At 44.5% G+C, this 23,597-nt stretch overlaps 1 protein-coding gene and 1 long non-coding RNA gene across 2 annotated transcripts; both read left to right on the top strand.

The window, feature by feature from the left end:
• The first annotated feature begins 419 nt into the window (after positions 1 to 419).
• Positions 420 to 14,579, top strand: LOC115389073 (membrane-spanning 4-domains subfamily A member 15-like). The gene is made up of 8 exons (XM_030092459.1): positions 420 to 519; positions 1,214 to 1,364; positions 5,657 to 5,767; positions 7,980 to 8,036; positions 9,893 to 9,997; positions 13,569 to 13,694; positions 13,967 to 14,068; positions 14,151 to 14,579. Exons 2-8 carry the CDS (start codon positions 1,224 to 1,226, stop codon positions 14,214 to 14,216), a joined length of 708 nt encoding a protein of 235 aa, XP_029948319.1. The 5' UTR covers positions 420 to 519; positions 1,214 to 1,223; the 3' UTR covers positions 14,217 to 14,579.
• A 5,420-nt stretch (positions 14,580 to 19,999) lies between these two features.
• LOC115389352 (uncharacterized) lies at positions 20,000 to 23,140 on the top strand. Its single transcript, XR_003931582.1, has 3 exons — positions 20,000 to 21,756; positions 22,439 to 22,540; positions 22,621 to 23,140. It is a non-coding gene; the product is annotated as an uncharacterized LOC115389352 (long non-coding RNA).
• Positions 23,141 to 23,597: the final 457 nt, after the last annotated feature.

The following is a 23,597-nucleotide window of genomic DNA, read 5'->3' as shown; positions in this document are numbered from 1 at the left end:
ATTTATTTCAAACATGCCATAAATAATGTAATAAATAAACTGAGATATACGTAGAAAAGAGAGAGAGAGAGAGAGAGAGAGAGAGAGAGAGAGAGAGAGAGAGAGAAACAATATTAATAATCCAACAAATTAATGGAGTCCGACATGTCCGAAAAGGGGTAGGAAGAAGCATAAGCTTATATTTTACCATGTTTGTGTAAAAACAATGACACGGAGAGCAGTTCCCATCGCTGCAACATGCAAATGACTCGTAATAAAGTTATTTATTTCCTCGACGCTGGCTGTGCTGCATCACCGTGTCTCTTTCCCTCTGCCTGTGTCTTCCTGGTGGGCTGGGCATCAGACGCTGCACAGCACAGCAGGGTCATTTCCAGACAGTGATGCGTTTCAGGCAATAACAGTGGAAGTAGGAGGAGACCGAGGAGACTGACTCTCCCTGCCGCTGCAGCCTGCTCCACCCCGCACATCTGCGCCTCCAGCTCGGATACTTCTGCCGAAAAACAGCGGAACGTCCGGAGGGTGAGTAGGAAAAGACGGAAATGGATCCACTTTCAGTTGTTATCTACTAGCAGTCATCAGAAATAACGGAACTGATTCAATGAAACAATAAGAAACACTCAATATGGGGATAACAGAGCTGACAGATGACTAACAGCTAACAGAATTAACACTTTCCCATCGGTGTGAGGAGGACAATATGCTTCAAGTGTCTGCCATAAAGCAGAGATAAAACTGATGTCGATGAGCAGGAGTTCAGGGACCGTCTGCAAATTAGAAGAGGCTGAAGAAGTTAAGACAAATAAAACAAGAACCAAAAAAAAAAAAACAAAACAAACAAAAAAAAAAAAAACCAGAATAAAAAACGTAGTTTCATCTCTAGTATTAACTGCAGTGTCACTACCAAAACAACTACAACCTTTACTAGTCTCCTTATGATCATACTTGCTTCAGTAATTTTATTCAGCAATTGTTATTAATCAGCAAACTGGAAACATTTTTAAAATGCATTTTTTGTGCATTGCATTAAGTGAAAAGTGTTTCACCTCTAAACAGGAAACTTTGAGGAGAAACTTTTCTTTAACAACAAAACAGGAACATTTAATATGTTTTTTAAATTTAATATTTATTTTTTCTGCATTTGATTTATTCTACAAGTTTTAAAGTGCTGTGTGTGTTTTAGCATAATTGATGTATTCTTCATTCTAACCTCCAGATACAACAACATGGTTTCTTCCACTGTGTCGTACACCTCGGGAGATGCAGTGGTCGTCACCTCTTTGCTCCCAGAGACTCCCAACGGGCAGCAGCAGCCATCGATGGATAGAAGACACAACTTCGGGAACAGAGAGTCCAAGGCGCTGGGGGTGAGTTTCTGACAACAGACAAACTTGAATGCACTGTTTCTTGGATTAACACTGACAGAAATAGATGGAAATGTAAAATTTTGGATTTCAAGAAAAGTGTTTAGGTACGGTTTAGGAAGACATCACCACATGATTTTTTAAAGTTCGTGTCCGGAGTTTTGAAAGAGAGAGGTTTTTTTTTAATCCAATGTCTCGAGGTTCCGCCCTATCTCTGCTTTCATGAGCGACCAAGCCACGCCCCTTTAATTGTGCACGCGCATTATCTGTCGGGTGAAAATGAGAGCCTCCAAGTCCTACAGCATCCTCCATGTTTAGCTGTTTACGGTGGATGTTCAGCAGACAGTGGATATATCCGAGTAAGCGCGGCGGCTGCTGCGTAGCTAACTCACCTCTGCCTGGGCGAGTGCGCGTGCTCTCTGGCTGCGTGCACAAGTCGATTGACAGCACCACAAGGCTGAAGCTCGAAATCTATTGGCTGAAGCTGACCAGGGGGTCTATGAGATGAAGGCGGGCTCACAAATACATTTTTATATTGCTTTATGCTAATATTATATTGTAGTATCGAACCAGACTGACACATTTAAGCTCTTTTAAAAAATGATACATACATTGGAAACGAACGGAAACTCTGGACACGAGCTTTAATGCAATACCAGTAATAATGGATTGGTTTTAAGAAGCGCTTTTCTTCGGTGAAGTCAAAATGGCTTGCAATGACATTATTCATTTGTTCCATACTCAGTGGTGGTAAAGTTCATCTATAGCCACAGCCACCCTGGGGCAGACTGACTGAAGCAAGGCTGCCATCCTGCGCTATCAGCTGCTTCAGCCACCAGCAACCATCAACTCTCATGTTGCAGACACATGTATTCATCTGATTGAAATAATTATTTGCACTGACTGAATGGACAGACAGCACAGAAGCCATAGCATGGAGACAGGCGCAGGAGACAAGAGCCTCAGAGCCTGAAGCAAGAGACACAGAAACACCACAAACAGGACAACACATGCCCTGCAGACTGCTTCTCCAGATTGCCGCACATCGCCAGTCTCTGGGAGGAGGAGGAGGATGTGAAGGAGTGGCTCCCGCTACTGACTGGACAGCACGCACACACATACACACACACACACACACACACACACGCACATATGCATACACGCTCCATGCCAGACACCTTCCTACTTCCTGGCTCTCGACACCCCTCACACACAGCCTCACCATAATTCTCCCTGAAAATGTTTTGTAATTCAGTTGAAGCTGCACACTTCACAGTCCTACTCCTTCATATCAGCTCTCAAAGATTGACACGATGGACAGTCACCAGACGCCATGTTGTGTCCCTTCTGCACTCAGACGGACAGTCATGCAGCCAATCAGAGCTGCTCCTACAGATTCAGCCTTACAGGGGCGTTGGGAGGGAAAATGGCCACCCGACCAGGTGCACTGAATTAATTAACCAATTATGTGCATTTTTGTCCTCTAAAGAGTGTATCTTGGACTGGAGGATGTATTATATTGATGAGTGGGTTTTTATTTTCTTCCCACTAGAGTTTATAAGGATTTTCTTTCATTTTAGGGCCACAATATGAATGAAGCCAATATGAAGCCACAATTTTGAATGTATTATTGTTGTTGGTCACACCTAGATTGAGGGGCTCATCAAATAGAAGAAAGCCATCGTGGCTCGTTGAAGGGCGTCTTGGCGTGAGTCCTTGTGGCAGTGTTGATGGGGAGGGTGAGAGTAATGCTGTGTTTCCACCAGACGCGATGCGAATTTTTCGTGCGATGAGATTACATACAAAGTCAATGTAATGACACGATTGTCGCTCAATCTTGAGTGGCGGGTGACGGGCGCTAACCGATGACGCGGCGAGCGGCCAGGCCGACCGTTTTAAGCGAAAAATTGGTGCGCCGTTTGACTTGCACTGCCACTCGCCGCCGCCCGCCGCTTCATCGCCAGACGCTTGTCGCTCGAGTTGAAATAATTGAACTTGTCAAGCGAAGGTCAGCCTATCAGCGTGGAGGTCTTCACAGACGTGGTGACGCAGAGCATGCAGGGCTCCGACCACGCAGAACAGTTGGTGTGATGCCAAGGCGACTGGCGATCGGCGTGCCCGATTTCATTTGTTCACCGCTTCAGGTGGAAACTCAGCGTCAGCCTGAAGCAGCGCTGGAACCGGCCGTGGTCCGGGCGCTGCTCCTGCAGAAGACGGAGGAACTCACCGAGCTCAGACCGCCTCTGGAGGGCAGCAGAGCGATGCCGGCGCCTCACCTGCAGCCGACGCTGACTTCTCCATGCCAAATACAGAGCAGCGATGGTGGCAGGCGGAGCATCTCAATCTCAATCTTTATCTGTAAAAGCACTTCTCATATTCATAAGAACAACGCAAAGTGCTGAACAGTAAAAACAGTCATAAAAACAACTACTTGGTAGCGTTCTTTTGACAGGAGGAGGGAGCTGAAGTAGAGTTCCAACCAGACCAAGAAACCTGATCTGAATTGGTCAACACACTTTGTGTTGACTGGAGGAAGGAGCCATGGAAGAGCTCAAGACCAAAGCCTGAACTTACTCTGTGAATTATTTCTTCTGTTTCATCTTTAAGCTTTGCAAGTATTTTTGTTTCATCACTGGGATATTGAGAGCGGTGAAATCAACACCATTTTTTTTTTAGCAGTTAAAATTGACTACGCCTTATTAAAACATTTCCTGGAGGGAACCCCGTCACATCGGCCTTGGTGGGATCCCGCCATCCCATCACAAACCATGACAGGAGACTTTTGACAACTAATTTAATGAGTGTAATTTGAATAATCTACGTAGTTACAAAACCAACAGTATTTGTGTGATTCAGCAAATAATATGAAAACAAGCTTGAGTGAGTCAATTTATATTTGTGTATATATATATATATATATATATATATATATATATATATATATATATATATATATATATACGTATGTATATATATATATATATATATATATATATATATATATATATATATATATATATACGTATGTATATATATACATTAGGGCTGTCAAATGATTACAATTTTTAATCAGATTAATCACAGCTTACAAATGAATTAATCATGATTAATCACGAATAATCGCAATTTCCAACTAGGTCTGAAATATCCCCTTTTTTTCCTGTATTGCATTAACAGAAAAACGACAGGACATGATTATATATATTGAACAAGTGATGTGTTTATATTTAAGGCTCTAAATAAAATAAATATTCAAAAGACTAAAACATGCACACCATAACATACTGTCTAAAGTTGGCTTTTGGCAGGAGTTACATTTTAAGGTCTGTAACAAATGTAGTACCACAAGAAAAGTAAAACTAAGAGATACCACTTTTTTCTTGCACAATTAAACAGGGCATTCTTAGCCAGTGTTCCTCTTTGTGTGGAAAACAGAAAACTGCTTCAACATTTTTTTAATCAAACAAGTAGAATCCATGAGGCCAGCGGCTTATCTCCCTCCATATTGCTTTCTCCTTCTGTTTTGATAAATGAATTGACGCCAGGCCTCCTTTGCCTCCTGTCTGCTGACCGTCCATGCTTCACATGTCCGCGTGGGTGTGCGTTGTGCGTTGGTCCGCGTGACGTAAAAATCGTCATTAATTCCTGTCCGCTAGGGTCCGCGCGGACCGATCCGCGGACGTCCGCTCAGCAGCCAGATTGTAGTGTGGGAGAAAGCGTGTGCGCATCGGTGGTGCGCGGACACTCCAAAGCAGACGTGGAAACGCGTACATGTGAAGCATGGACGCGCCGAGGCTGAGGTGAGGCTTCTTTTTCTTCTTCGGTTGCTGGCAGCTTGCAGGCAGCTTCCATGCGGGTGCACTACCGCCACCCACTGGTAGAGGTGAGGCTTGTCATGATGCGCACGCGTTAAACTGCGTTAAAAATTTTAATTAGATTAATTACATAAATTAATTAACGCAATGAACGCGTTATTTTTGACAGCCCTAACGTGTGTGTATAAACATATATATACATATATATATATATATATATATGTTTAACCAGAGTTGACTTAGAGGTTTGAGAACCACACTTGGGATGTGAATGTTGCTGGTTTGATTTCCACAGCCAACATGCCACCACCGTGGGTCCCTGAGCATGAACCTTGACCCCCATCAGCTATGGTTAAAGTCTTTATTTTTGACTCAGTCATTTGAATGTTTTATAAAATACATTTTTGTGTATGTAACCCTTCATATATCAGAAGGGTCTGTCATCAGTCTTCCTCTGTTTTCCTCTGTTTGTCTCTGTAGACCGTTCAAATCATGATTGGTGCATTAACGCTGCTGTCTGGGATCTTCATGGCTTTCTACCACTCTTCAATTGGAGTTACCACCGGATTCTTTGTTTGGGGAGCTTTGATCGTAAGTCCATTGTTTATGTTGCTCTGCCTTCAAGTTGTCTCTGTCCGTCTTCACATACAGTTATTGTCAAGAGAAGGACACAGCGTACATGACTTCAGAGACAGGACTTGCATTCAATCATTCACTGAACTCAAGTTATTTTCAGAACATCACTGGGTGGAGTCTTGAGCTCCAGTGTAGTTAAGTGTGAGAATGGAGCAGCTGACAACATTTACATCACATCATGAGAGGTGCAGTTCAATATCAATTTATCAATACTTCAATCAAATCGGCCTCTTTTATCAACAAAAATTAAAAATTACAGGACGTAAGCTCCAGGAATCACTTTTCCTCCTAGCTGTCATGAATCAAAGTCCAGCTCTTCTGTCCAGTCTGTGAAAGTCAAACATGACATCAGTCAAATTGGCATTTTAGAGATTTTTAGTGTATTCACAGTGAAATATCAGCTCAGAGGCTGAAATATGATTATTGAAGATCGCTGATGCAGTCATGGTTAAGATTTGAGTCTCATTTCATTGATTTAATGAAAGAAATCTTTTATTTTTGACAACAAAGTCAACGGAAACTGAGCAAGTTGCAAAGTGGATGGGAGTTACATTCAGTGATTCAGCCATATTGATTAAACCACAGGTGTCAAACTCCATTCCTGGAGGGCTGCAGCCCTGCATGTTTTCCATTTCTCCTTGCTTTAACACAGCTGACTGCAATGAGGATAATTTTCTGGCTTTCTGCTGTACTTGGTTATGAATCTTCATGAGATTCAGGTGTGTTGAAGCAGAGACATGGGAAACATGCAGGACGTCGGCCCTTCAGGACCGACTTCAGGACTGGACACCTCTGGATTAAACCAATCTGCTGCTTTCTGATCTTCCTAAAAACAGAATCATCCACCTTCTACTGCCCCAGAATTCAGCTAATGGTGCTGCTGAGGACCAGAAGATGTTTATCCTCCAGTTTCCTCCAGATTGGACTTTTTCCAAAAGTTAAAGGAGAACTATGCAAGATTTGCTTTAGCGCTCCCCCTACTGGTCTCCTATAAAAGCTCACTGTCGTAAACGTTCTCCACATCACCCCCCCTCCCCCACCCCCGACTCGCGTGCAGAGAGCGTCCCACTCCTGTTTTCTTTTTTTCCGCTCGTCAGACAAAGGTCTTTTCTGTCTTTTTGGTTCTGCCATCCGTGAGCACCTAAGGGTTGTGTTGCTAACATTAGCGAGGGTTTCATGTTTGTTTTACGCGCTTTTATACTTGTACTCCCGTATGAGTGCTGTAAAGCAGGTTTGTTTTCACAAGATGTAGTCGGGTCCGCTCCTCTGAAATTGGAAGCGCTGTTTTTAGGACACAGACCCCGGGGGTAGTGGAGGGACTGGCGAAGCACCGTGACAAGTCTTTGTTTACCCCCACAGGGATTCTGAAAAACATTTATTGAGGTAAAGAAGTTGCATAGTTCTACTTTAAGATGTCACATTGTGGTGAACTCTTCGCCCTGCCTGACTCAGCAATGGGAGGTGGGTGGTGGTGGCCATCTCCCTTTGCTGAGGTCTTGATGACTGAGGTTTGATTTTATTTTAAAGTGTAAAGAAGGCTCAGCTGAGGTTCATTAATACGCGTTTCACAATTGTAACTGTGATGGCACGGCAATTTCCACCCAGCAATTGTGACAGTAAGCTGCTGTAGCCTGAAAAAAAAAGAATGTTCAGAAATGCACCAATTTGAGAAAAATTGGGGAACGGCGTCGACCGCAAGATCAGTCACCGTGGGAAGGAGATTGGTGAGCAGGCGGTGTGTGAGTGATGTGCAGGCGGTTGGCGTCTGGTGAGCGGTCATTGTTGGGGTGAGATAATGCCCAGACAGCCACACGGGTACTGTCTGCAGCTGTGCTGACAGCTGCTCTCCGGTTTACTGCTACGCGCCGGCTGCACACCAATCCCACAAGCCCTGCGTGTGCCATGTGGGCGGTTGTGCGAGTGGGAATTAACGTAAGAAAAAAATGAAATCGCAACGATAAGAGCGATTCGGAGTGAATTCTCTGCTCCCAGCCGTTGCGGCTTATGAGATTTCACCAAAATCGCCGGTTTAAACTGTGTTCTTGGAACCATGATCACCAATGCTGACAAAATCCTCTTGATGTTTAAGAAAGGCCTGTGGTTTGGTTGTATTTGATTATTCTGAATCTGATTGTAAAAATGCTTCATTTGATAAATGTTGTTGCAGTACATCACATCTGGAGTTCTGACGGTAGCTGCTGAGAAGTATTTGAGTCGTTCTCTGGTGAGTGACCCTGATATTTGCATCTGAGAAAAAAAAAAACTTTGAAGTTTTCTTACTTTTAAGCACAATTTAAAGGGCAACATGATGATAAACCTTCAGCCAGGGATCTTCAACTGCACTCCTGGAGGACTGGTCTCCTGCAAGTCTGAGGTCTCTCGCAGCTGCAACGCACCTGATTTCAAAGAGGGCTCGTTACTGGGCTTTTTTACAACCATGATGAAGACATCAACATCAGAGTGAGGTGTGCTGAAGCAGGGAGAGAGCTAAAACATGCAGGACACCAACCCTCCAGGACCGGAACTGATAATCCCTGTTGTGCTGTCTCATCAATGTGTTCACAGAACAAGCCTGTTCCAGCAGTACTAGATCGAGCCGAAAAAAGTGTTCAGATTGTCGCTCTGGGCTCGACCACGGGCTGCTATGTCAGATAGGTCAAGCCAAATACCTTTGGTGTGAACACAGCCCTAGATGCAGTGAGAACATGGTCGCTCCCTGGGTCGAGCCAACTTTCCTCGTTTCGATTCACACCGCCTGCGGTGCCTCAGCAGTCCACTGGAGGAGGTTGCCAGATCTGTCTCTCTCCCCCGTAAACAATATGAAACCCATTTAACCTCCAGTGGCGGTGTAGGGTTGCCGGCGTAGGAACGACGTTGCTGCGACGGGGAAGCATACTGAGGCCTTAACGCGGCTGCAAACCCACCCACCCCCACCCCTGCTGTCACGGCCCGTGTGCGCAACCACCATGTCTGCTCCGGGTCTGATCCAGGTCTGCTTCGGGTAGGCTCACAGCAGAGGGTTAACAGTGGAACTTCTTCTTCTACGCTTGCAAATTAGCACAGTAGTCCCTGAAAGCGCGCAGGCATCTGGCTTGGTCTGCCGCGGCTTCCATAGTTCAGGGCGCGCGCACAGACGTGCACTACGGAAGTACGATATAGCACTGTTTACGCTCGAAAAATGTACTAAATGACCTCGTTTCTAATTAATTATGGACGTTACCCACTCAGGACACTTGGATTACAGCAGACGAGCAGTATGAAGGAAAAATAGGCACGTTTTGTGGACTTTATGGGCCTTTTTGTTTCGGGCTCTATCGGTCCCTGTTATATGGAAGTTTGTTGACAATGAAAATCCCCCGGATCCCTGGCTGCATTTGAGTCATCAAAAAAGTGCTCCAGAGTGTTCCTCAGCATGACAGTGAGTAGAAAATGAGGCCAAATTGTTGTTTGGGTGAAGTATTCCTTTAAGGCAAGATTTGTGAAAAACTACACATGCATTTCCAGTTTATTCAATGCTAATGGGCTGTGAAGCATTAAAAACTTAAATAACAGGCCAATCCCCGTATCTGTCTGTTGCCTTATACAGGCTGTGTGCCAAATAATTTGTTGCAGTTCGGGGTCAGAATTTCCCGCACAATCGTGGGGATGTGACGTAAATTGACGCTGTATGCGCGTTGCCGAACAGGAAGAACATGGCCGCCGTGGACACGGACTCAAACACTGCATCCCTGCTGCAGTGCTATGAAGATGGACAGTCTGTAAAAAGCTCAGCATGCTTCCCCGTCTCAGCGACACCATTCCTATGCCGTGTACACCGCCGTAGCACCCTACGCAGCGCCTACGCCAGGGCTTGACGCGCACCGGAAGTGTTTGTGCGCGCTACCGTGCCACCTCGGCTGGTGGCTGCAGTTACCCAAAGCGCCTATTGCGGCAGCACTGAGGTAAATTTTGTAAAGTTGCCTTAAGTCCCTTTAAGGTGTTTAGAAGAAAATGGCTGATTTTGCTTTACACTGACTTTCAACATTTCATAAGATTTTGTCAAACTTTTCGTCTCATGTCTTGACTCTCTTCTGTCTCCAGATCAAAACTTCTGTGGCGTTCAACATTATTGCAGCAGTTGCTGCTGCATTTGGTGCTTTCCTGTATGTATGCGAGGCTGTCATCATGAGCTGGTTCGGTTCTCGCGTAAGAATTCTAATGTGAAGTAAAACATCTCTGTATTAACCATAGTATAGATCTTTTGGCACCAAAGCCCTGTTTGAACGGGACTGGAATTACCTTGAGACCTCTTGTGATTTGTGATAATTATGGAGGATATCTGTGATTTTAGCATAATCTCCACCATACTTTCAGAATTCTGGTATGACAATCCTGGACGTATTGCGTAGTGTACTGGAGGCTGCGATGGGAATGATTTAGGAGGATATTGATCTGGATGATGCACAGAACCAGCAGCGGGTCAGTCCCTCATGGACGCCCCCACAGCTCCGCTGTGCACCTGCGCTGACTGATCAGAACACAGACAGACATGACTGTAGCTTATATCTGCATTTCTTTGTGCTTTGGCACATTTCAGGTTCAGAGTTATGATGCATGCAAATCAAAAACCATCTGTCCTGTCCCTTAGAAGTGTCATTTAGCCTCCTGATGCAGAGTGCCTGCATTTTTATATCAACTATTCCGGCCCTCCAAGCTGTGTATCTGCTCTTTTATTACAGATTATTAGGCCATGGCAGCGCAGCACGTCATTCATGGAAAAAAGGAGAAAATAAGCATTTAATTATGTCCTTAAAAATGGTAATACAACAATATTTTGACCAGAATTTGTCCTGAAATGCATCTTTTAGAAATGGACCTGTCCACGATGGACGCATAAATCAATCATGATCACGACATAAAGCTGCAGAAATAAAACTTATTTTTAGGGCTTCTGTGTTAGTGGGTCTAAAGATTAAAAAATTCTGCACAATAAAAATATATTAAAACAATATTTTGACCAGGATGGACGCATCCATCCGGGATCATTTCTGGCTGTAATGCTTGCTTGGCTCTTGGAGGAGGCGGACGCTTTTCCTATCGTTGTCTCCTTTGCGTCTTCCCTCCATATTGTCTCTGCTTGCTGCTGCTCTCTGTCTCGTCTGTTTGACTGGAGAAGTTGCTTGACTTGGTTTTTTTTCAAATCAGCTAAAATACCAACCATAGAATTGATCAGCTGGTCTCTCAATGCAGTTGATACAATAATTTCGACAAAGAGCGAAGGAGCAGGGGATCCTCCCCGCTCAGACGGGACCCAGCATGCTGGGTATGTGATCAACGCATGGGGCAAGTGGAGAGGGATCATGTGCCTGGCGCATCTGTCCGTGGAAGACGTGGAAGATGGGTATATTTTTGGATCTATGATGACAGGCCTGCTGCTGATCGGCCTGGGCTGCGGCCTGGGCTTCTGGAGAATTAAGAAGGTCACCACCAGAAAAGACATCCGAAGGATGATGGTCTTCACAAAAATCGACACTCTGATTGGGATTGTGGGCATTTTGAGACACAAGTTGGATGTCATCACCGAGAGGGTTAACGCAGCTACTGTATGAGAAGTTGAGAACCAAGCAGAGGAAGATCAAGCGGTTCCTTCCACACAAAAACAAGATACCAACTGATTGCATTTGGTGTCGCTTGGAATTTAAAACAACCCCCTGAAAGTCTCAATGGCCCAGTTTACTTGGGTTAGAATCGTGTTAAACGCATGTGTATACATGGACGGCAAGCAACGCGGTCCACGATCAATCCTCGTTTACAAGGGTCCTGGGTGTAGCGGATTATATGGCGTCCTGTGACAAGCGCACAAAGTCTCTCGCGGAACTTTGAGGTGTTTAGCGTTGCGGCCAGCAGTCCTCAGCGCCAAGCAATTTGTTTTTATCTGCTGGATATCTGCTCAAATAATTGGGGGTTGTTTTCAATTCCAAGCGACACCAAATGCAATCAGTTGGTATCTTGTCACGTCTCCATGATACGCTGTTCAAAGAGCTAGTGCTCCCCTGACCAGACTACCGCCCCGTGTACTGCGCACGTCACACGTCACTACGTACGTGGGAACGCATGCGCGGAACAAATAATCCCCTGTTTGATCCGCTCCGCTGTCAAGCACTGTATATATGAGACATGGAGCGGATTGTCGATCGGCGTAGACGACTTCGTACAATCAGATCTGAAATACAATCTGCTCCGAGTGAAGCGGATCCACTCGGGTGTTTATATGACACATTTAAAATCTGCTTCACCTTACAATCTGATTATATGGGGCCCATGTAAACATGGCCAGTGTCGAAGGATTTTTTTGGTTCGTCATCCTAACGACGATTCCCTTATGCTACGTTCACACCGAACGCGTCGCGGGCGTCGTCGACGCTTGGGACGCCTCGAAGCTGACGCTTGTGACGCTTTAAACACGACGCTTGACACCGGGTGGTCACAAAGCTCGCGACGCTCGCAACGCTCTTGATGCACGTCAGTTAATTGGCGCGCTGGAGGCTGATTTCTGTTTCCAGCTATGGCGGATCGCATCAGGAGAGCGGCTTGGCTTTATTTGTTAAATAAAGCTAGACCGCGTCGTCGTCGGAAAAGTGGCTATTGGCTGCTCTGCTCCTCTCTGCTCTGACTGCAGCGGGGAGCGCTGCTGAGACTGACCGCTTGTGAGCGCTTTGGGACGGGGGAGGGGCTCACGCAGCACCCGCTGCTCATTGACGACAGCAACGAGACGTCCTGTCACGTCTCCAGAGCACCAGAGAAGGTTGCTAGATTTGTCGCTAGTTGCTTTTGACAAAAAAACTTCGCCAAGAGGCTTTGGAAAGTCGCCAGATTTAGCGAGAAAGTCATCAAGTTAGCAACACTGGCCGGCCCGCATCGGTGCTCGGATCACTCGTAGTGACGTAGCACCGGAGGGATCGTCTCTGATTGGTTGACGCTCAGCGGCAGCGCGTCGAAAGTTCAGTTTTCCCAACTCTCAAAAAGCGACGCTCACGACGCTCTTGACGCCGGGGACGAGCGTCGTGGGCGTCGCCGCTCGAAACGCTGGAAAAGCGACGCTCATGACGCTCCTGATGCGCCGCCCTGCCGCCCGCCGCTCCACGACGCTCGTCCACCATAGACTTTGCATAGAAAAGCGCCGCTCACGACGCTTGCGACGCGTCCGGTGTGAATGCACCATTAGGAACCATAACTTGAAATGCTGTACCTTTTTTGATTCCCCTCTGCCCCACCACCCCACCCCCACTCTGGGGATTAATTAAATAAATCTGATTGTGATTCTGACTCTGTAATTTCCAGTAAGACACAGAGTTCTCTTGTCCCGTGTGAATGCAAAGAAAGATGTCAGGGGGTAAATCACAAATTACCAGTGGTCCAGAGGTGATTACAGTTCCATACGAAAAGTCCACAAGTCAGCTTTTTTAGACAGTGTTCTTCCTTTCAGGGGTTTTGACCAGGACATCTGGATAACCATAGTTTTCCTGCTCATATATTGGAGACCCTCAGCTCTAGCTTCATTACATCGCAATAGCTAAACATGATCCTGACCTGTGTGTGTCTCAATAAAAGAAACTTCAGTCTGTTCTCAAATCTCCTGTTAGCCTTTGCTTGTGCTCCAAAGAGTGTAAAGAACACTTTGGATTTGAGACTGTTCTCTCCTTTAGCTTTTCAGTGTGAGTTGTATCCATGTAGCTACAATTCCCTGTGTGCAGATACTAACTAAAACTCTCTTCAGGATTACAATGGTGGCTTTTCGGCTGTGCTGGCTGTGTTCCAGTTCGTGGAGCTCATTATGTCTATCACCGTGGCAGGATGCGCCAGTCATGCAACCTGTTGCGGCTGCTGCTCCTGCTGCACGGAGGTGAGTCGGCTCCTCCCTGTTGATCTGTGTCCGTGTTGTTTTACCAGATTAATTTCCCATCCTTCAGCCTGTGTGTGTGGCTTCATCATATAAACAGACAACAGCACCCACTCATGGCCCAACATGAAAAACAACTTCATTTCCAATGTTTCTGCCGTTTCAATAGAAACGGACAGAAACGCTGCAACGAAAACGTTTTTTCCAAAGTGAAACACTTGAAACTTTTCATGTAAATGGGACCTCAGTGACGGTCTGTGTTTTTCATCTTCCAGGAGCCTCAAGTCGTCGTTCAAGCTGTAGAAGGGCTGAACTCCATCCAGCCTCCACCCTATTTCCAAGTAGCATCTGTTGCCCCCACTGATCCATTCCCTGAGGTAGATAAAATAAGTGTGTTTGCAATGTGAATCTTTTTAATGTAAGTTAAAATCCCTCTGACAGTGCACTGTTGTGTTGCAGGTGGTGCCCTACTTTAAAAACGTAGGAGATCTGGGTTCTGCTGAGCCTCCACCCTACCAACCTTAACTGACCCACACACACAAGTCAAAAACAGGCAGAACTTGACAGGGATTGAGACATTTTTTTGAAATAAAAACCTAAAGACAACAAACATGGGAGAGTAGAGATGGCCGCAAATCGCACAACAGTGAGTTCAAAGAGCTACATGGCTACAGCTACGAGCAGACTGCCCAGCTGGCGTGATGGATTAACTGGTTCCCATGTTAATGAGCAGTATCGTGCTAGTTAGTTACTGAAAAATAGTAACTAGTTACAGTTATAAGTTACTTCATCAAAAAAGTAACTCAGTAACTCAGTTACTTAAACCAAAAAGTAATGCGTTACTGAAAAAGTAACTTTTTCAATTACTTTTAAAGGTTGACTGACTGAACTCCCCTGTAGCTCTTATTTCAGTCTGTACTGATGTTATTTTACAAACTGTTGATGAAACCGACCATTTCCGTTCATTTACATCCACATCACTGAATCTAACTACCAACTAGCCATGGAATATTATCCACTGTGCACCAATACAAACACCAAAGTATTGTTTCAATGCCTATTTATTTTATTCAACAACAGCCTGCAAAAAAATAAAGTGGCTTAAAGCAAATATAGACATTCAGATATAATCTATTATTCAGAATCAAGCTGGACAAATTAATGTGCTTTCACTCAGCACCTAAGAACTTCTGTTAAAGACAATGAATGAAATATGAAATGCATACTGATGCATAACACCACATGCATATCAATACAAAAATAGCCAATTATATCAAAGGGAAAACAAAAAATCCCCTTTGCAATATTTAAACAATAATATCTACAAAATTCACATGGAAAAAAACAAAAACAATGTGCAATGTGCTGTAGAAACACACAATGAAGATAAATGTGCATGTTTCATGCTAAAAAAATTGCCAAATATCACAGAAATAGTAACTATTTGCCATTCGGTGCCTCATTCCAGCAGCACTGTGTGGTTATGCTAAAAGATGTCTCCCAGCTCTATGATGCCTCAGTCACGTGTAACATATCGTTGGAAGGCTTGCAAGACGTAGAATGTCAACTAACTTTATTTAAACTCCCAAAATTGACGACAAGCCCACAAGATGTTGACAAGGGGCAGCACATACAGTCTGGTGGTGCATGGCGCTCTTTCACCACTCCAGAGGATTATGAGGTTAGTTTTGGTCGGAGGAGAGCGCGGATAGATGGAAAATGACCACAAAACGGTAAGGAAATAAAACATGTTGTGTTTGGTGTGAACAGCTTTGAGATTTGGTGAAGAAGTGTGTGAGAATCTGAGGTGCTGCTGTGAAACGTAAAGATCGGTTTTGGGTTTGTTTCGCCGCTGACGGGAGCTGGTCGGCTCAGAGAATATTCTGCCTGGTGTCTCTTAAAGTGTAGATTTTTTAGTTTCATGTGATATCCAATATGTTGGGGTGGAGCAGACGGATCTTGCGTTGTGTTGCGTTTTGTGTCTGGAGGTGCGGGTGAGGGGGGCGTGTCAAATCGTTGCATCTGGATTAAGTTGTTATAAAACAAACACACGGTTGTCAAAGTGCAGCTGGAGCCTCAGTTAGTGAAATTAAGGCTTCTGGTTTGAGACACAATTGAAAGAAAACATCGACACAGCACTTTAGTCACTTTTTACACATGGTGGAGTCGCGCACAGCTGTCGGTCCGTCGGGCTGAACGGGTTAAATAAATGAATTAAATTAAATCATAGTCGTGATGCGTGATATAATGCGAATATCTCCACGGCTGTGTTCGAAACTGCATACTTACCGACTACTCATACTAACTTAATGAGTATGCAGTGCGTTTACACTGGCAGTATGCGATTTGTGAGCATGCGAGAAGTTCCCAGATGCATACTGCATTCGCCAGACATGTTGAGTATACATCGTGGGTTTACTCCTCATACTGAAATTACCCAAGATGCAACGCGACGGACAGCGGGAGAGCGGGAGCCTATGAAGAGCCGTTGAAGCGGAAAAAAGTCTCAGTCGGTAAGGCATCGTAACTGGTCCAATTCCGTTAATGGGACAGCGGTCCAAACGGCGATATTAAGCGAGATATATTGCTGAAAGGTTGGCTTCTTGTTTTCAAAGTAAAAGCACAGATTTATCAGAGATTTATCTATATGCATGAGAAAGGGAAAGGGGTAGTTTATTTTTGTGAAAATAACCGGAAGTGCGTTGCTCACTGCGGCTGGCTTCAATTTCGCTGAATTCGTCCGAACAAAATCATAAACGGTTGGTTTTCGGACAAATGAACGACACACTTGGGCTCTAAATGACCACTTTGTCGCCTAATTAAAAAAAAAAAAAATCTTGATAAAGTTAAACATTTGAAGAGTTTAGAGCTAAAGTGAAATCAGCTTTAGCCGGTCAATTTCGGCTCGGGGAGGAGTGCAATGCATTGTGGGTTATTATGTAGTATGCTGTAGTGTAAATGCTTTGCATACTGTCTGATGGACTGGGTATGCAGTATGCAGTATGGACAGTATGGGTATGGAAGTATGTACTCGGCAGTATGTGGTTTCGAACACAGCCCACGATTGGAAACTATTCTTCTCTGCCATCTTGTTTCTCATCAGACCAGAGTGGTCGAGAGGCACTGACCTGAGCGCCGACGCAGGAGAGAGAGAGAGAGAGAGAGCGCCAAATGTTTTTTCAATTCAATAAAAATTTATTGATCGCTGGAATGTTACAGGAACTGTGCACCATTGCAATGAAAACGTTGTACGAAACCATTTGGTAACGGACACGGAGTTACTGAATTAAAAAGTAAAAGAACGCGTTACGTTACTCGTTACTGAAGAAAGTAACACCGTTATGTAACGCTGTCACTAATAACGCGTTACTACCCAACACTATTAATGAGTGACGGAATTCTGTGTAAAAAGACATGCTGGTAACAGCAGATGTTAACATAAGACTCACAAAAAACACTAAACTTAGAAATTTACTGTAACTGTAGCTAACCGACATTTGCTAGAACGACTACAAGCAGTTTAGAAAAAGAAAAAAGAAGAAGAGGAGAAACAGTCAAAAGATAAAGGTATGCATATTTTTATGAATGGTGTGAATGATATTAGCTATTTATTAGCCTTTTGCTAAGCCACAGAAGACGACTGTATCTGGTATTTAGTTTTGCTGAACTACCAACTATTGTCATTGAGGCATCATGTCATGCAACTAATTTCACCCAGAGACAGCGTGGTATAGTTTGTGTTTCAAGTGCAACAAGAAGTGCAAATTCACACAGACATCCTGACTGTGGACTTATTCCCATACGCTATATGCTAAGATCAATAACTTCTAACATAAATTGACATGGCATTTTGTGAGATACACGAGATATGGCTTTTTAAATAATTTGCAGTGTGTCATGCTTAGTCAATAGGATGTTGACAAATGTTAATAAAATGTGCATTATGGTAATTTTAATTGGGTAACTGATGCATGTGGGATGTCAGTGTGATCTAACATACATATTGTATCTTAATTGTAAATTCAGGGGCAATTCTGAAATATTTTGGGGCTGGAGCCACTGACCAGGATGAGCACAGCAGCCACAGACCTGGTCCTGAGTCTGGTGAGGAGCCATCTACCGTACCTCCTCAGCTACATGTTCTTTTCAGGACTCATCAGGTGTGTGTGTGTGTGTGTGTGTGTGTGTGTGTGTGTGTGTGTGTGTGTGTGTGTGTGTGTGTGTGTGTGTGAGTGAGTGTGTGTGTGTGTATGTATGTGACAGCGAGAGAGAGAGAGAGAGAGAGTGTCTATCCTTTTATCCTGTTTATCCTTTGTTTTTGTATTTAAGATTATATTTAATAAAATAATCCAAAAATAATATAATGTATTGCTATGTATTGTTGTTTTGGTGGTGGGGTTTGGCGGTAAGTTTTTGTTGGGGGGGGAGGGGGGGGGGTTTGGACGGTTCTCGCCCAGGGCACAATTGTAGCCAGAACTGCCTCTGACTACAAGTTTCAGTTGGTATTCCAACATCTGTTGGTCACAAGTTAACACAGGCACCAGTTAATTCAAAACATCGGCAGGCAGAGCGGAGCCCCGGTGTACACCCCGGGATGTGCTGGCAGGGCGGTACTCCGGCCAGGGGAGTGATAGCTCTTTGAGCAGCGTATCATGGAGATGTTGGAACATTATTTGAGCAGATATCCAGCAGATAAAAACACTCTGCTCGGCGCTGAGGACTGCTGGCTGCAGAGCTAAAGACCTGTAAATTCAGGTGAGAGACTTTGTGCACATGTCACAGGACGTGTATAATCCGCTTCACCCAGGGCCCTTGTAAATGAAGATTGATCGTGGATCACTTTGCATGCCGTCCATATATATACATGCGTTTAACACGATTGTTTTCAATTGGATTGAAAAAACACCCATGTAAACTGGGCCATTGACTCCGATCCTTGCAAAGCTGCTGCTTGAGCTTGTCTTTCTTTTTCTGTGACCTTAAAATATGTCAGTGACAGATGTGGAAATGGATGAACTGCAAAGGAGAAAAATAGAAATGAAACCAGACTTTCATAGAATGTATTTGAAGAGGCTTCATGGTGGTAAATGTGGATTCTGCTTCAGACTTTTAAGAACGGAAGAGAGATTAAATGTATATTTGAGGATTCTCTGCCGATTTTGTACAACATGGCCGATTTGCCATTTTTGGAGCACTGCACATGCGCGGCTCCCTCGGCATGAGGACTGTGGGAGCGCGCACGTCAGCCGCATGTCAGTTTGTTTACATCCGCGCAGCTGGAGCATCGTCTTTCCGCATAGGATTAAAACACATTTGTAATCATGTCGGACTCTTCTTCCAATCATACATAAGAATACGATCCGTAAAGTAGTGTCTTACGTGTTTACGCAACAGAAACACATTGGAATAGGATAATCAGCATGGTACCTGTCCAGCAGAAACTTCCCCACGTCGTGATCAGTCCTAAATCCCTTTTTTGCTTTGGATGTCCGCCGCCTCGTAAAGGAATCTCCCAGTAAAACACGGGTTTGCCCTTCTTTTGTATGGCCTTTCTTCTATCCTCTGCCATCTCAAACAATGTTCTTTTATTGCCACTGGCTCTCTTTTGATGCTGAAAGCTCATTTAGATGTAGTTCTTTGTGGGATTCGAACCATCACCTCTGTACTTGAAATGACGTCACTCTGAATAAGGTTTGATGAAGATACTGACAGGTAGTGGAATGATGAAGGATCCCTGGAGCTGATGCTCTTTTGTCATCCTTATTCTTTGAAAGATGTGATTTATAAATCATGCTCTATTTTGTATGTTTAAATAATTTTTGTTTTCATGTTGTTGTGAATTTCCATGGTGTAAAAAAAAAAAAGGGCCGAATAAAGAGATATGTTTTCTTGTCATGATTATTATTTGCCTTCATTATTATTGCACTCCATGATCCAAACTTTCATTCACACCATTTGCTGTCTTTAAATTTTTTTTCCAATCATTGTAAAGACATTTTTTTTTAAAGGTTTTAAACAACAAACATAAAAACAAGTGATATAAGAATCTTTTCTGCTAATATACATTTATACATTGTGTTACTCACAGAAAATTATACTGCACAACTATAATACACGATTGCAAAACAATTACAAATTGCTATTTAAAAGCAACAATGTCAAGACTAAAGAAGAATTTAACTAGAAACAACTGATTTCAGAACTGAAGCTGTGGCAGCTGCTTGATTTGTGGATGCTGTGGTCACAATTAATTCGCTTTTAAAACCCCCCCAACCCTTGTCCCTGGCGGTGGAACCGGTGGCGGCCGATGGAGGAGGGGGCTACCGAGGGCAGCTGTCCCTCTCCTGGATGTGGCTCAGCCGGCTTGCTGGCCGGTGATTGAGGTTGATTGTGCAGGTGACACACGCCTCCTCCCCTCGTCTTCCTGTATGCTGCTGTTTCTTCTGGCCTAGTTCTGCTCCGAAGGCGCAGCAACGAGGGTGCCCTGGGCGGCTGTCCCCTCTCCCAAGCGCAGCCCCAGCTGGGCTTAGTAGTACAGTGTCCGCTGTGCAGGTGGCGTATGCCCCTCCCCCATCTTACTGTATTGCACTGCCGTTGTATCGACCTGTTGCGTGCACCCACCGTTCCCAGCAGGTCGAACTGCGAGCGAGGTCGTCGCGTTGCAGCTGGCATCAGCTCCAGGATTTGCACAGTTATAATAATAATGCAGGCGACTGGTTTGATCAAACGCCGCCTGGTCACATGATCTGGTCACATGATCAGACAGCCGCTCGCGCAGCGCGCTAGTAGCTAAGCTACTCGTTTCAAACAGCTGGAGGTGTTCAGGCTGCAAATTCCTCAGCCTTAGGCTCCAATGCCGTAACTGCCCTGTTTAGACCTTGGGACTAGAGCGCTGTGCTTGTTTGTATTTGTTGATCCAAGGAGGAGGGGCAGAATGTAGCAGTGTAGGTGTGTGCTCTGTGCAGGGCACTGCTGATTAGCCACCTGATGCCGCAGCAGAGAGGTGTGTGCCCTGTGCAGGGTGCTGCTGATTGGCCACCTGGTAAGGTGGACCAGTATAAAAGCAGGCCTCCTCCCAGCAATCATCCTTTTGCACTTCAGCTGGTCTTGGCATGTCATATCCAGGTCAGAGGCTGCCCGACTGAGAGGTACGGCTGCACGCTGCTTCAGCTTGCTGGCTGCTTGATTTCCCTCATTGTGCTTACAGCATGGGTGCTTGTTTGCAGGCAACTGTTTGTGTGCAGTTGGGTGCTCCGTTTTGAGGCTTCGCTGCATTGTTGAGCTTTGGTAGGTGTCCTCTCTTCACAGTGTAGTAGATGCTACCACAGGTGGCTGATGCTAGTGTGGTCACAGGTGAAGCGTTGGTGGCTGGAGTCCTCTCTCCCTCCCTCCTCTGAGTGTGCGTGTGCATCTGCTGAAATTCCAGGTATGCATGTGTATAGTTGCAGCTCGTCGGCATGAGTTAGTCTAGCTGTTTTAATAGTATTTCATTGATCCAGGTGCCGCTGTGACCGGCTGGGAGTGTCGCTGCTGCTTTGTCTCCAGCTGATCGTCTCCAGCTGCTGGAGTTGAGCTGCTTGGTCACAAGTCTTTGTTTTTGGTGCCTCCAACCTGCATAACACGGTCTGCCTGTGCCGCTGAGGAGATCCGACAGCGCAGCAGTTACGACTGAGCCAATTCCCCCGTTGCCTTGTGCAGGCCGGGGCACCATCTTAACTGGGGCTCTCCGCCCCCACTTTTAGCATGAATGAGTCCATGAGTGTGTGAATGTGTGGGTTGTGTATGTGATGGTGTTTTGTGTTATGTGCATCTTTTGTTAATTTTGATTTCTTTTTGATTGCAACCCCGATGTTTTATTCCCTTCCCCTTCTTGCAGTGGCTGGAGGCCAGTGGTGGTGGTGTTGGTGATCCGGTGGTGGCGTCCCTCCATTTTCTTCGCGTGTTCCTGGTGGTTGGAGTATTTTTTTGTGTGTGCCACTGGTTGGGTGATTTTGATTGATTTATTTTTCTTTGGACGGTCCCTCCACCTCACGAACCCGGGCCCACCTACTAGGCCTCAGCCAGGGTAAATTCTTCCTTTCCCCTCCGAGTTTTACGGTGTGAATGTTTTTTTTTACCAATTTGTCAATAAAATTTGTATCTTCTCGGTGTAACCACGTCTCAAGCCGTTCTTCAGGGCAGCGAACCAGTGTGCCTTTGTATTTTGAATAATTCCCTGGGTGAAATTCCCAGGGTGGCGTTGTCGGTTTCATTAATATATCTTTATTCCATTTTCCATTTCATCGTTGCCACACTACTTTACAATGTAAAACATGCTTAAAATGATGTACGTCAATGAGATTATGCCGAGGTCTTTTGAAAAATGTTTTTATTTCATGTTTAGCTGCTGCCATGTGCGCGTCTTCCCCGCAGGATTACAGCTAAATGAAATACCTTAACTGGTGACCATTCAAACAGTTTCCCTGTAATATTTAATATTCAATAATATTCTGATATAAAGGACTGCATTTAAACTTACACATTGACACGGGCAGCAATTTTCTGCCACGCCATCTTCCTCTCTTTCACTGCTGTAGCAGCACCCACTCATGGCCCAACATGAAAAACAACCTCATTTCCAATGTTTCTCTCATTTCAGGAGAAACAGACATGTTAAAAATGTTTCAGTGTAAACGTTTTTCCAAAGTGAAACACTTGAAACCTCATGTAAACGGGGCCTCGGTAACCGTCTGTTCTTCGTCTTCCAGGAGCCGCAAGTCTTTGTTCAAGCTGTAGAAGGTCCAGTCACCCCTCAGGCTCCGCCCCTTTTCCAAGTAGCATCTGTTGCCCCCGCTCAGCCATACCCTCAGGTAGATAAAATAAGTGTTTGCAATGTCAGTTTTTTTAATGCAAGTTAAAATCGCACTGACAGTGTTCTGTTGTATTGCAGGTGGTGCCCAACATTAAAAACCCAGGGTTTCTGGGTTCTGCTGAGCCTCCAGTTTACCAACTGAACTGACCCACACACATCAACTCCGATCATTGCAAACCTGCTTCTTGAGCTTGTCTTTCTTTTTCTGTAAAAATGTATCAGTGAGAGATGTGGAAACAGTTGGATTACCATGGACAAAAATAAAAACCAGACTTTCATAGAATGTTTGAAGGACCTTCATGGTGGTACATGTGGATTCTGCTTCAGACTTTTATTAAGCAAGGAAGAGAGATTATTCAGGGAGGTCGTACAGGAAGGTCAACAGATGAGTGCTGCAAAGTGATATATCATTGTTGAAATATTATGTATCAGATAATACTTTGAAAGTCAGTATGCAAAGTGGATTTGGTTTGAGGTTATTCTATGAAATTAAAATACTTCAGTTCAATTAACCTTCCTCTGGTCTGGAACTGTTTCAAAATTAGCTGATAAACACATGGGTGGTTGATTGTTGCAAGTAAAACAAGTTTTGATCTGCTCTGGCAAATTACATGTGCACACACACAATTCAAAATAAATTTTCTAAAACATTTTTTCTGAGGGCTGCTGTCTTTTTTCTTTAGATACTAGTAGGGGTGTCCTCAGATAGTCGACGATTCTAGGATTTGTTTGAAGGGGCCTGATTCGACTGCCAATCACGCAGTCGAAGCATCGAAAAAAATGTGGTTATTAAACGAGGACCATTCCATTACAGCTGTATGGGGGTGCTGAAAGACTGATTTTACATAGAATTGCTTGTTTGTTTTTTCCAAATAAACATGATATAAAGCCTATTTGTTATACATGTTAGCCTATCAAATACACTGTGGAAAAATTTACTTAACTTGTACGTTTTATTCAATATTCTATTTAGTGTTTGTGAATGAACCACCATGGTGAGTGGCACAATCCGATTTCGCACAGAGCTCCGTCACCGAGCAGCATCTCGGTGGTGA

This window comes from Salarias fasciatus, chromosome 5 (assembly GCF_902148845.1).
Source record: "Salarias fasciatus chromosome 5, fSalaFa1.1, whole genome shotgun sequence".
Lineage (NCBI taxonomy): Eukaryota > Metazoa > Chordata > Actinopteri > Blenniiformes > Blenniidae > Salarias > Salarias fasciatus.
The sequence above is the reverse complement of the archived record's forward strand: the minus strand, read 5'-3'. Positions and strand labels throughout refer to the sequence as shown.